The sequence below is a fragment of the Peromyscus leucopus genome, chromosome 18, assembly GCF_004664715.2.
Source record: "Peromyscus leucopus breed LL Stock chromosome 18, UCI_PerLeu_2.1, whole genome shotgun sequence".
NCBI lineage: Eukaryota > Metazoa > Chordata > Mammalia > Rodentia > Cricetidae > Peromyscus > Peromyscus leucopus.
This window is the reverse complement of record NC_051078.1, coordinates 45,897,653-45,910,569: the sequence shown is the minus strand read 5'-3', so window position 1 is coordinate 45,910,569 and position 12,917 is coordinate 45,897,653. Positions and strand designations below refer to the sequence as shown.

At 45.3% G+C, this 12,917-nt stretch overlaps 1 protein-coding gene across 1 annotated transcript in view; it reads right to left on the bottom strand.

The window, feature by feature from the left end:
* Positions 1–12,917, bottom strand: part of Polr3b (RNA polymerase III subunit B) — a 115,231-nt gene that overhangs the window by 15,855 nt on the left and 86,459 nt on the right. The window contains exons 24-25 of the mRNA XM_028883626.2: positions 664–767; positions 51–217 (exon numbers count right to left, since the gene is read on the bottom strand). Coding sequence (XP_028739459.1) covers positions 51–217; positions 664–767 — 271 coding nt within the window. The remainder of the gene's footprint in view (positions 1–50; positions 218–663; positions 768–12,917) is intronic.

Sequence of the window (12,917 nt, the reverse complement as noted above, 5' to 3'; positions counted from 1 at the left end):
CTTACACTTTTCCAGCCTCCGTTCTTTCTGGCGATGGACAGTACACTCACCCTGTGATGCCTGAGGTGACATAGTCCTTCCCCAGGTAGTTGTAGCCATGGCGAACGAGGTCTTCACACACATCCTTTACTTTACTCCCTCCAAAGGCGGTACCATAGTGGAACCTGCCGTCTAACACACCTGCCTTGCCAGCCAGCAACTCAATTAACTTTCCGACCTGTGGGTGAGATGGGAACAAATGGTGAGTGTCTCCCTGTGGCGTAGGGTTCTCCTGGCCTACTTAGCTTTGGCTTCCAGGTAGCTACAAGCCCCCCAATTACCAAGAGTGATACATTACTAATACAGGCATTCCCTGGTGCCTTGCTGAGGAACCCTGGCCTGGGTGACTAACATCGCTATGGCTTTCCCTAGTTTTCAGACAAGGAAACTCAAGCATGAACTAAGCACCGTGGCTGAGGACACGGGACCTGGGGAAGAATTACAGGTGACAGGAAGTGGCCGCTCCCAGAGCATCTGCTGCTTACACAGTGTCCTGCAGGGCCCCAGAGGAGAGTAAGAGGACGAGGCGTCCGTCTATCTGTCGGGGACCGCTCACTGTAACTAAACTAACGGCCCGTTTCCTTCTTCCAGAGCACACCTCTGGGAAGCCCACAGGTAACTGACCGTCATTCTCGATGGGAAGCCGTGCGGGTTCATAATGATGTCGGGACAGATACCAGAGTCGCAGAATGGCATGTCCTCCTGGGGGACGATCAGGCCGCAGACACCTGGGGACAGGTTTCAGAGCACGTGAGGCACACGGGCAGGAGGGAAGAATGGAGTCCTTAATGGGATCCTCCCGCTGCTAGCTCCATTCCCACTCGTATAAACCCTCCCCACTGTCTCCTTTAAGAGTAACAAAAGCAATTTCCAACAGCCCTGATAGCCAAGCAGTTCAAAGATGACTCTCCTTGCAGAAAAGCATTGTAGCCTGTGGACTGGCCTGCTGGCAGACACACAATGGTGCTGTCAGGCTGCTTGCCCACCTTCTTCCCTGAGGACCACGAGAGCCGAAGCACAGTCTCAGGCCTGCTCATCCTGGAAGCTTAGCTCTCGGCGGTCTCTGCTCCTTGTCAGCCAGGCTGTGGTCTGCCGGTTCTACACCCAAACCACAGCAATCCAGATTCTCTGACCACCAAACAAAGAAGGGCTGAGTGAGACTGAATATGTAAACTGGTATTAGAAACCTATGACCAGAGATCCTCATGCTGGGGCTGGAGAGATGATCTGCTCGGCGGTGAAGGGCCCCAGCTGCTCTCCCCAACATCTGGATGGCAGCTCACAACTGTCTGTAACTCCAGTTCCGGGGAAACTGACAGCCATACATGCAGCAGGCAAATACCAATGCGCATACAATAAAAACAAACCATTGAAAAGGAAAGACATCCGTGTGCATGGCTGAAATGCTAACAGGTGCACTCTGGCTGAGAGCTGCCTCTTGGCCCACCTTGCCAGAGCTTCCCTAGCTGAGCTTAACCTGCCTTAAGGAATTTTAATTCCTATAGCTTACAGCATATTAGAAAAGTGATCTTTGATTGAACTTGTAAAGACCAACAAGAAAAGTAAGAGCCAAATCATTCTCAGAGCAAAAGGCTAGAATTAGACACGGAATTCTAAGAATGAAAGCAGAGCACACACGGCAGCCCACCAGCTCTGCACTCCGCTGACAGTCTCTCAAGGTTGCAGGGCACACAGCAGCCCACCAGTTCTGCACTCCGCTGACAGTCTCTCAAGGTTGCAGACCTGAGTATTCCCTGGCAGCTTCTAACCTTGGAAAGATTTTGCTGCTAAACAGTTTTTTAATCCTTCTGATTTGCTTTTCCTGGGAAGATGAGTAGGGACAGAATTTAGGTGCTCAATCACATTTCATATAAGAACTACAAGACTTGGGGGCTGGAGAGATGGCTCAGCAGTTAAGAGCACTGGCTGCTCTTCCAGAGGACCTGGGCTCAGTTCCCAACATGGCAGCTCGCACCTGTCTGTACACAGATATACATGGAGGCAAAATACCAGTGAACATAAAAAAGTTAAAAAAAAAAAAAGAACTGGAAGAGTTGTACATAACAGCAGTGAATAAAGAAACAAACGCTCTTGACTGTAGCAATAAAACAGACCTCCTTTCTCTGATGTGTGCACTTACTAATGTCAGGACCTATTGAAAAAAACCTAAGTTTTCCACTCCCGTTTGTACTTTATATAATTCAAGCCACTTATTTTTTAAAAATTTTATTATTATTGCACTGTCGGAGCTAAAACCTAAGACATGATGAGCAAGCACCAAGCTGCAGCCCCAGAACTCCAAACTACTTTAAAACAAAACCTTCATGAGCTGTGTACTATGAAGAACAGAAGCTCAGAGGAGAGAAGTCCCTCTGTATCTAGAATTGTGTTGACACTCTGCTTTCGAGGGGCTGCCAGCAAGACTACAATCAGGCTTGTGGAGTCAGATTCTAGAGCGTACAGTCTAGAACATACAGCCCCTTTGAGCACTATCTTGGTTGAGGTTTTATCATATCATGAATGCTTTTCTGTATGAGTAACACAAGTGGTTATTTGGTATGCTGTCGTTCAAACCCAGCTATGTGCTAAATAAAATTTATGTCAAGCAAAGTATGTGACTTTTTCCTTCCCTCCTAAAACACATCTCCATACTGAAATTATCTGACAAAACCCTAGAGCTACTGGAAAATCTCCTTTGAAGGACATCAGATTGTGAACTAGGCACCCTGACATCACCGTGAAGCCATGAGCCAAGTGTTGAGCATGGTAATTCCTACAAGGGCAGGAATGCTGCTGAGAGTCAGCGTCCAGTGATACCCTCAAACACAAATCCAAAGGAAAAATGCAGGACCCTTTCAGCCAGAACTCACAGGGATGCTGGGGTCAGCTTGGGAGAAGCCGCCCGCTGTCCACACTCCAAAGCACCAGGAGAAGGTAGGAGGCAGGGACAGGTGGTCCCGAACAGACTGAGGCAGTGTGACAGGCAGGCTGGGACCTGGGAGGGCAGGAAGGGAGAAGACCTGCACTTTATCTTTGGTTTTAGTTGATGTGTTTAACTGGGTCAGTTCAATCAACCTCATTATGCTAGAAGATGAAATGCTCATTCCTAAAATCAGAATCTAGTAATTTTCCTCCAAGCCTGATTAATCGTCACTGCAGAGCATCCTTTTGGGACGTTCTTTCCTTATCTGCCGTTTCCTGACACTTGTGGCAGAAAGCACATGAGTAGCTTTTTTTCACTCCATCCTGTAGCAGATCTGCTCTGGCTGTATCTGAACCAAGGGCACCTGTAAGCCAAAAATTAAATCTTCGCTAACTTAAAATTACTCGAGTCCCTGAAACCCTTTTATATGCCAAGACGGTTCCCATAGCAGACAGCCTGTGTTGTTTGTTTTGTGTGAAAGTGAATGATAAAAGACCCATGAAATCGACACAGAAAGCCAGAACAGCGGAGAGAGGCGAGGGCTCTCCATCACGGCGGCTTCTACCCTCTGCTGACTCGCAGAACAATGGGAGCCACACATCCAACTGCAGATCCAACACAGCTGTGCGTTTCATTAGACGGGAGCACTAGTACCACAAGTAAATAATTAACTTATTCTGCTCTGCTGACCGTGCTTATGAGACCAGTCAGAGCTGACGGATTGTAATACGCGGGAGCACAAAGGGGCCATAATGAGCTTAGAAGTTAAAACAAAATATTTAGACAGAATTTGAGGATCTTGAATCTCCAATTAGACAGATGATTTTTTAAGTTTGCATTTTACTGAGTCCACAAGGGGTAAAGAACATTCTCCATCTTAGAAACACACGTTTCCCCCCCCTTCTCTTTCCTTCCGTATTTCTCTGGTTCAGAGGTATCAGATCTTCAACACACTGTGAAGGTTTTTCTTTTCTTCCAAGGAAACATTAAAAGTGTGTTTCATAGAGGAACACGGGCATAAAGTCCACGCCAGTATTAAGAACTTTTCAAAGTTGTGGCTACTTCCCTTGAACACTGGCTTAAAATGCAAATGGTGTGCAGTGTGCTTGAGCATGCTGACCCCCCCCCCCCCCCCCCCCCCCCCCCCCCCCGGAAAGAGATGAACTGCAAATAAAGCATGGCTAATGGGAGCTGTTGGGAAACGATTACTGATTTTTACCTTAAAAGCTTACACAGCATTTCAGATTTTAAAATAAAACTTCATCCCCGGCTCACGCCGATGTCTCAACTCCACTGTTTACAGCACAGCCTCCTGGTAGCAAAATGCAAATACATTTTGCTCAAGAACTTTGATGCACTCACTGGGGGCAACTGGGAATTAGGCCACAGACTGTATCACAGGACTCTTAGCAAACACAAATCAATGAAGAAACAAGCTGGGAAAGTTAAGAGCAGATGCCCTGCCGAGAGAATATTACTCCATCAGCACCGACACAGGCATAAAGAACTCACTGAGTCCAGGGAAGCTACAACTGGGTGCTAGTCCATTCAGAGGACCCACACACTGCCAGGCTCCTATACCGAGCTGCTATCTTTATTTCTATGGCTTCATAGAGCAACCTAGAAATCATGTAAGAATGGGTTTGTCCAGAGGAAGTCCAGTCAGTATTATAAATCATTTGGTTTTCTTAAAATGTATTTCTAATGATTCATATTAATAGCAACTGACCTGTTAGTTTTAATGGGTTGGATCTGTGTGATAGAATACTCTAAATTAAATAGATAAGAGTTAATATATCCAAAAAAAAAATTGGTGTGGTAGCTCACGTCAGTAATCCAAGTACCAGGGCAGCAGAAGGGTTCTGAATTCAGGCCAGCCTGGCTACTCAGCAAGACCGTCTCAAAAACAAACAAACAAACAAACAAACAACCCAAAAGAGAAAAGAAAAAAATACCATTCAATTGCATCAAGACAAGAGGGCAGATGCCAACTGCAGAAAGAGTTCCAACCATCTATTAAATTCCAGGACCATTTCCCAGGTGACTTCACCATGGAGGGCCGACTAGCAAACGGTTTCTATTGGTTGTCAACTTAGTATTACTAAGTACAGACTGTGATAAGCACTGTAAGGTGATGAGGAGGCGACTCCAGACAGGCAGATGCAGCTGGCCTAGATCAATCCAGGTCATGTCCTCACCTCCTTACATGACCGATGCCAGGTTCGTGACACTCATGACCATGGGGAGATGACACCCTCCAGTGCAGGGAGGACAAGGAGTCAGGTGACCTTAATCTGATGCTCTTCTGTTTAACAGATACTATCTGGGCATCAGTGTTTGGTTGGAGAAGGAGCAGTGATGAGCCTTGGTAGTTTAGTCTTTATATTGGGAATAATTAGCACCTCCTTCATCAGGCAATTGTGTTGAGAAGAACCAATGAGCTAATGCTTGAGAGCAACTTTATGATCCTTAGAGAAAAGACTCAATCTAAATACAAGGAATTATTATTATATAAGAAACCTAACTGCTCTCAGCAGGAAGTACTAGAGGAGATCAACGCAGTGGACAGCCCACAAGGACCAGCTGCCCCGCCTCCGGCAGAGGAGGTTGGAACCTGCACCCTTCAGTCTGCTGTTCTGGCCATTCCACATTAGCCAGACACTGCTGCCTTCTCACCCCGAGAGCCACCCAGGGCCAGGGCAGGAGTGTCCAGTGGGAAGTGCTGACTGCTGCTGAACACGGACTGCACTGAGCACGGCCAAAGCACAGCCGAATGCGCTCAGGTGTGACTGGTCCCAATTAGAAATGTTCTTAATAAACTCATGGCTACGGGCGTTAATACATTCAGAAATGCAAACTGCTAAATCAAAATGTGAAGGCTAACACAGGTGGTTACTTCTTTCTTTCCTTTTTTTCCAGTTATCGAATTAACCTTTTTTTTTTTTTCTCACTACCACCTTAAATCATGCCAAGGAGAGAGAGGGAAGACAAAAACTGTGGTATCACCCCCAGATCTGTCACATCACTGGCCATATCCTGGCTGATGTAACTTCAATTCGGCTCTTCCTTCCATGCTAACAGATAAATAATGCATAAGAAAACTTGATTAGCTTTCTTATTAAAACATCACTCTAAATGAGAGGAGGCGCTAGAAGACAATAGTGTTTTTACACGGCTTTCCCAGGAGCAGTTGAATGGTTTATGTGATAAATTTGCATAGTCTGAGGCACACAAAGGGCTGATTAATTGAAACCCTTACAATGCTTCTGGAAGCAGCTATTGTAAAACAATAACCATAGGAACTTTACAAAACACACATGGCTAAATGTGTCAAGAACTTAATGAAATGTGTTGAGCCTACACTATTTGGAAACAGAATTGGAGATTTTTATTCTGGGCCATAAAACACTAAATACCCTAATTTCAAAGCTTTAGTTGGCTATTTACTAAAAGGGCAGAGGGCTCCAGTGAGTTGCAGAAGATCAGAATTTGTTCTTGGAAAACAGGTTAAGTAAAGGCTTCTTACAATGAGGGGTCTATGTGGGTAAATCTGGATTTCTAAGACTAGTCAGTTGCTGGAATTTCTTTTTGGACTCTGAGTATTAGAGATGCTGGAAAATGCACCTTATCTTTGGGGGTCTCACTATTACTTCAGTCAGTCACCCCTCTTCCCTCCCACTTAGGAACTTGCATTCAAGCAGATCAGGCAGCCAGGGAGCCAAACCAGTGTGTCTGAAATTGGCCTTGCAGAGGATTTTAACAACCAGAAGAGCTGTGTGAGGACAAGGTGCCAACCATGTCCTCCTTACTCCAGGCTGAGAGCTCACTCACCCAGTTTAGAAAACACACGAGTGAAGGTCTGGGAAAACTGGCTTTAATGGGTCTAACAAACAAACTTCGCTCTCAGATTTCCTGGCACACACGAATCAACATTTTCTTACTCCTCACAGACCCTTCAGAGCACTGCAGAGGATTTTAAATGCTCCAGACAGTAAAGGCAGAGCTTTTAAGATGCACTCCATCCAAACATTAGTAAATCAACAGCAGACTACTGAATAATCTTCGAGGAGAGCAATCTTTTAATGGGACTTATTTTGAGCAGAGTCAAAGATAATTATCCTATAAGTTTTGTCCACAAATACAAAATAAACCAATACAGTGAACTACTAAGTGAAAAGCTGTACTTGGATGAAAGCAAGCCCGACTTCGAAACAACGGATGATGTTAGAGCATTTTAACTGGCACTCTGGTCCCAGAGGATGGAGGGGGCAGGAAGGAGTGGACATCATTATCTCAGATTTGCAGTTATTAAAAAGCTCCTGTTTGCCAGGACAAACACTCTTGCTCAAATACAGTTTTTCCTTAGAAACACTGCTTGGCATTGCTGCGGTTCTGTGATCTGCGGGACCTTTGTTGGAGGTGCTAATCCTTTTTCACATGAGAGACTGAGAAATGTTCTTTCAGGAGAGTGATATATTGCTTTTCTCCTCTCCACATCAAAGGAGCCCACTCTTTCCTTGCTCACTGTGGACAGCAACAACAGAAAGAATATCCAGAAATATAATAATTCGCTTTGCCTGGACACTGAGATGAAACTTAACTCCTCAGGCTAATGTAATCTTTTGATAAAGAATTAAAAAAAGACCAAGAATGAAATCTAATAAAGGCATTACCAGAGAAAAAGTCTCAATATGAAAATATTATTTGGCCCCAATTAAAAACTTGGCTTCAGTGAGTTCCCTCTGTGTAGATTTTATAAAAAGTCAAAGAGCCTAATACACTTGTTTATATTTTAAAACAGAAGTCTAGCTCCAGACCAGACATGGTTCCAGTCAGGCCTCATGTGAGTGTCTCTTTATATCTTTATGTACAAAGCGGATAACGAATCTTATATAAGCACACGGCACTTCAGAGCCACCGTCCTGCTCAACTGATCACTGTGGAAGTCATTACATATGAACCACGGGACTCCTCATAGCTTCACTCTCAAGTGAAAAAAAAAAAAAAGAAACACGAAAAGATCAAAACTCCCTCACAGAACTCAGAACCAAAGCAGACATAGCTTCCTCTGTAGACACACAAGGCAGTTCACCCGTTGTAGAGGAGGCCCTTACTGAGTAACTCAGTATCCCCAGATAGGCTTCAACAAAAGCTCTCTGGGCCAGCAGCTGACCTGACCAGTCTCACTGACAACATTTATAACAGATCTAATGAAGACCCAAGGAAGTCTGTATGACCTTCACCAAGAGTCACTGTCAGAGTGGACAGATGGAAATTTCGTTAACGAAAAATGCTACAAAAGGTGCTCAGAGTGTGTTGGCCTCATCTTTAAGTAGCTTTTGTGTGAGACACCATCTTCACCCAAGACCTCCTCCTCCTCCTCCTCCTCCTCCTCCTCCTCCTCCTCCTCCTCCTCCTCCTCCTCCTTCAACACTGGCTCTGTCGGTTTAGTCCTGTTTATAGTTTTGTTTTGGAGACAGGGTCTTACTATGTAGCCCTGGCTATCCTATAACTTGCTCTGTAGACCAGGCTGGCCTTGAAATCACAGAGATCCGCCTGCTCCTGCCCCACAAGTGTTGGGATTAAAGGCATGTGCCACCATGCCCAGCCCAGCCTCGGTTTCTGAGGGTCCAGAGGGTAATGCTGCAGGGACTTAGGACCCCTCTACTTCCTACAGTGGTCCTTTTCTTGCCAACCAGTCTTTGTTCATCACACTTCTCTTGAGGACACGCTGTGGTATAGATTCTCTTGGTCCAGCTTACCTGCTCACTCCATCCTCTTCAATCTTCAAGAGCTCTTTGATCACGCACAGCATTTAGCTACCGATGCTCTACTTCCTGCCTCAGTTGCTTCATTTAGCTACTAATTATCCTGTTACCTTTGAAGTGACTATGCTTGAGCCGGAGATCAACACTCATGTTCTGTGAAACTAGAATCTCCAAGTTGCTGCTAACTACTGGAGAGGCTATTTTAAGAGGTATTGGGTCAGAAATGTAATCTAATTTCTGTATTATACATGTACTAAAAAAAACCCCTAATAGCAGCTTAAAAATAAAATAAGAAACAACAACAAAAAACTAAACTAAACCAGACAACAAACCAACCAGGCCATCTCTAGGATCATGCTGATCCTTGAACAACAAGAGCTTAAGTCCATGCTTAAAAGGCAGTACATAATACACGTCAAATCAAAATAGCCCTAAGGTTTTCTCCTGGAGAAGACTTATGGGTCAACTTGCAGGCAATGCTCTATTATTTCTAAACAAGTCCACATTTCAAGAGTGAATGTAAAGCTCCACGAACCACAGTTCTTACCCTGGGATGTGTCTGAATCAAAACAAATCAACCACAGCAGGAACCATGGTGTGACACAGACATCCCAGAACTCCACAAACTCTTGGGACTTTCATCAGCCCACTTTGCAATGATTACTAAGAGCACAGCTGGTGCCATGGACCCCGCTCTCCAGGGAATTGTCATGTCACCTGACAACATCTAACTCTCTTGGCTCTGATCCGGTCGATTCCTCTTCCGGCTCTACAACCTGAGTTGTGATACTGCTGTAATATCACTCTTCCCATCACTTCCTCCACATTCCTTCTTCTGGCTTTGGCTATCACATCTAACCAGAAGATCAGGAGAATGGTCAAAATCGAAGGCTCAGAATTTTACTTCATTTTCTACTTTTTCCAATTCATGGGAGACTGAATTTTAATCAACCAGTGCTGTGGGATGGTCTATATGTCAAGTTGCTCTGATTGGTCAATAAATAAAACACTGATTGGCCAGTGGCTAGGCAGGAAGTACAGGCGGGACTAACAGAGAGGAGAAAAGAAAGAACATGAAGGCAGAAGGAGTCACTGTCAGCCACCGCCATGACAAGCAGCATGTGAAGATGCCGGTAAGCCATGAGCCACATGGCAAGGTATAGATTTATAGAAATGGATTAATTTAAGCTATAAGAACAGTTAGCAAGAAGCCTGCCACGGCCATACAGTTTGTAAGCAATATAAGTCTCTGTGTTTACTTGGTTGGGTCTGAGCGGCTGTGGGACTGGCGGGTGACAAAGATTTGTCCTGACTGTGGGCAAGGCAGGAAAACTCTAGTTACAAACCAGGCTACTAAAGCCTCGGCAGCTGATCAGTTAAAGCAGGGACACATTTATAATGAACTGATTTTAGCAGGGAAGGGGCATCAGAGAATACAGTTTTGGGGAGTATGTCTTCTGGACAATTCATGACCAATTCACAGAGGGTAGTATTTACTTTGCTTTGGTGGCAGATACACAGTTTTATCTAGGAAAACGGAATTTTGAAGAGATGCTCCCCTCATGGAGACACAGGAAAGACTTGAAAGAAATATGAAGATGCAGTCTCGGGAAAAGGCTGCACCGTTTCTGTGGAGAAACTTCCAGGGCTGTGACAATTCCAGAGGAATGACCATGGGTATCAGAACAGAAAAGAGCCACCTTCAGACAGGTTAATGGAAGAGGAAACACACTCGGAAAATTCTGGATTCAAATCCTGGTTCTGCAGGCATTAAGCTGTACCCAGCAACCTCCTCTCTGAGGTTCAAATGCCTCATTCTGTGTGGCAGGAATCCCAGCACTAACTATAACTGTACAGATAAAGCAAAGGGCATACATGAAATGTTTGTAAATGACCAGGACACCAAAAGTACCGTACTGTACATCTGAGGACAGATAGCACACACACACACACACACACACACACACACACACACACACACACACACAGAGATACACATACACACACAGAGAGACACACACACAGACACACAGGACTCCAGGACTCTGCCCCAGCTCTAACCTTCTGCTGTCTCATACTCACTTGCCTCCTTTAGTGAAGAGTCTAACAGACGTCTCAGACCTGAGGCTCAAACTCTTAACACGTGACCTTGCCTAACTCCATAACATGGTTCCTGCCACATTCTTGCCCATTTTACTGAATAGCAAATTGCCTGCTCAGGCCACAAACATCCCACGGTTTGGATTTATCTCCCTAAACAGACGTGTGAAAAACGTAATCCCCAATGTAACAGTGTTGGGCAGTGGGTTCTATGGGAGGTGTCTGGGGCACGAGAATGCCATCCTGAACAGGTCAGGGCTGAGCATAGAAGCGTCTGCAAACCCCGCCTGAGGCTCGCTCTCCACTGCGCTCTTTTGCCCTTTCCCTGTCTACCAAGAGATGATGTAATTAGAAACGCCCAACAGCTGTAAGGCCTTTGGCCTTGCATTTTCTAGCTTCTAGAACTGAAGAAATAAGTCTCTGTACTTATAAACTGCCCAGACTAACTAGTCCAGGCATCACAGCACAGATCAGAGGAAGTCAAGGGGCTAAGGCAGATAGGTCCCTGAAGGTCACAGGCCAGCCTGTCAGCCTAATCAATGAGTTTCCGGTTCACTGAGAAACCTACTCTCAAAAAGTAGATAAATAAATAAACAAACAATAAATAAAAATGGAAAGTGAGCAAGGAAGAATACCAGATGCTAACTTGAAACTTGACACACATGTGCACTCACATACGGATGCATACGGATACATAAGACACACACACACCAATACACAAAAGCTCATAGAGAAACAATACCAAAAAGATAGGTACTGTGACGCAAAGTCTAAATGAATGAGTAACACTGGACCTACTACAGGATTATGCTGTCCCAGTCCCCAGGGAAACAATGTTCATGCTAGAACATTCCCGACAGACGCCTACAGGAAATCGGACATATTCATACGTACATGACCTCGTGAAACTTGCTTCCCACAACCACTTTCTCAATCATATCAGGAACAACTAGTCTACAAGGAGAAGAGGCTCGGTGAGGGGGAAGCGAAAGGTAAGCAGTGGGAAGAACCAGGAAGTTCCCTAAGTCCACGGCTTGGCGGCTCCCTACGCTAGTGTACTCGCCCTGACTCTCGGTACACCTTAGAAGGCAGCTATATTTAGTGATCATGCCTTCAATCCAGCATCAGGATGCAGAGTCAGGTGGATTTCTGAGTCTGAGGCCAGCCTGGACTACATAGCGAGCTTTAAGTCAGCCAAGGCTACATGGTGAGACCACCTCATAGGCAAACAAACAAAACCTTCAAAACCCTCTCCTACAACAACAACAACAACAACAACAAAAGAGGTAACCACAGTTGAATGGAATCATCGAGACCAGCCCTAATCCAATATGCCTGGTGTATTTATAAGAAAAACCTGAGGGATGTTTGTGAAGAGGAAATATGCCTCTTGGAGCAAGGCCTCAGAAGAACCCACATCTGCTGACCCTTGACCTTACCTCACCACAGTAAGAAAACTGACGGCTGCTGTTAGTCTCCCAGATCTGTGGAACTTGCTGGAGCTGCCTCACTATACCAATGCAGCGCGTACCCAGCCTTCTTGCAAACGGCTGCTCGGCACTTAAGAGTATAAGACAGTTTCCGGCTCTGGTGGACAGTTGGCTCGTGAACATTAAAGTGCCCCCCCCCACTCCGTGTGTATGTGTGTGTGTGTGTGTGTGTGTGTGTGTGTGTGTGCGCGTGCGCGCGCGCACGTCCAGTATCAGATGTCTTCCTTAATGGATCCTACCCCATGGATCCTCTTGTCCCCTCCTCCTCAGTGCTGACATTACAGGTGTGCTCCTGTTTTTACACACTAGTCCTGGGATCTGACTGTGGCAGGTGCTTTACAAACCCAGACACTGAGTTCTTAATGCCTCAGAGAACGAGTATCATAGTGTGGAACAGGAAGAAGGGAGGTTCCTTAAGGGAAATTGTGTGTGGCTCTAAACAGACTACTGATCCCGAGGAAAACTATGCAAACAGTCTGTTGATGGTATGGAAGAACAACATAAACACAAATAGATGAGCCCCAGAATTGTAAATAAATAAATGAGAGAAAATTATTACTTCAGAAAAAAAACCATGCCACAGAGGAGCGATCCTCA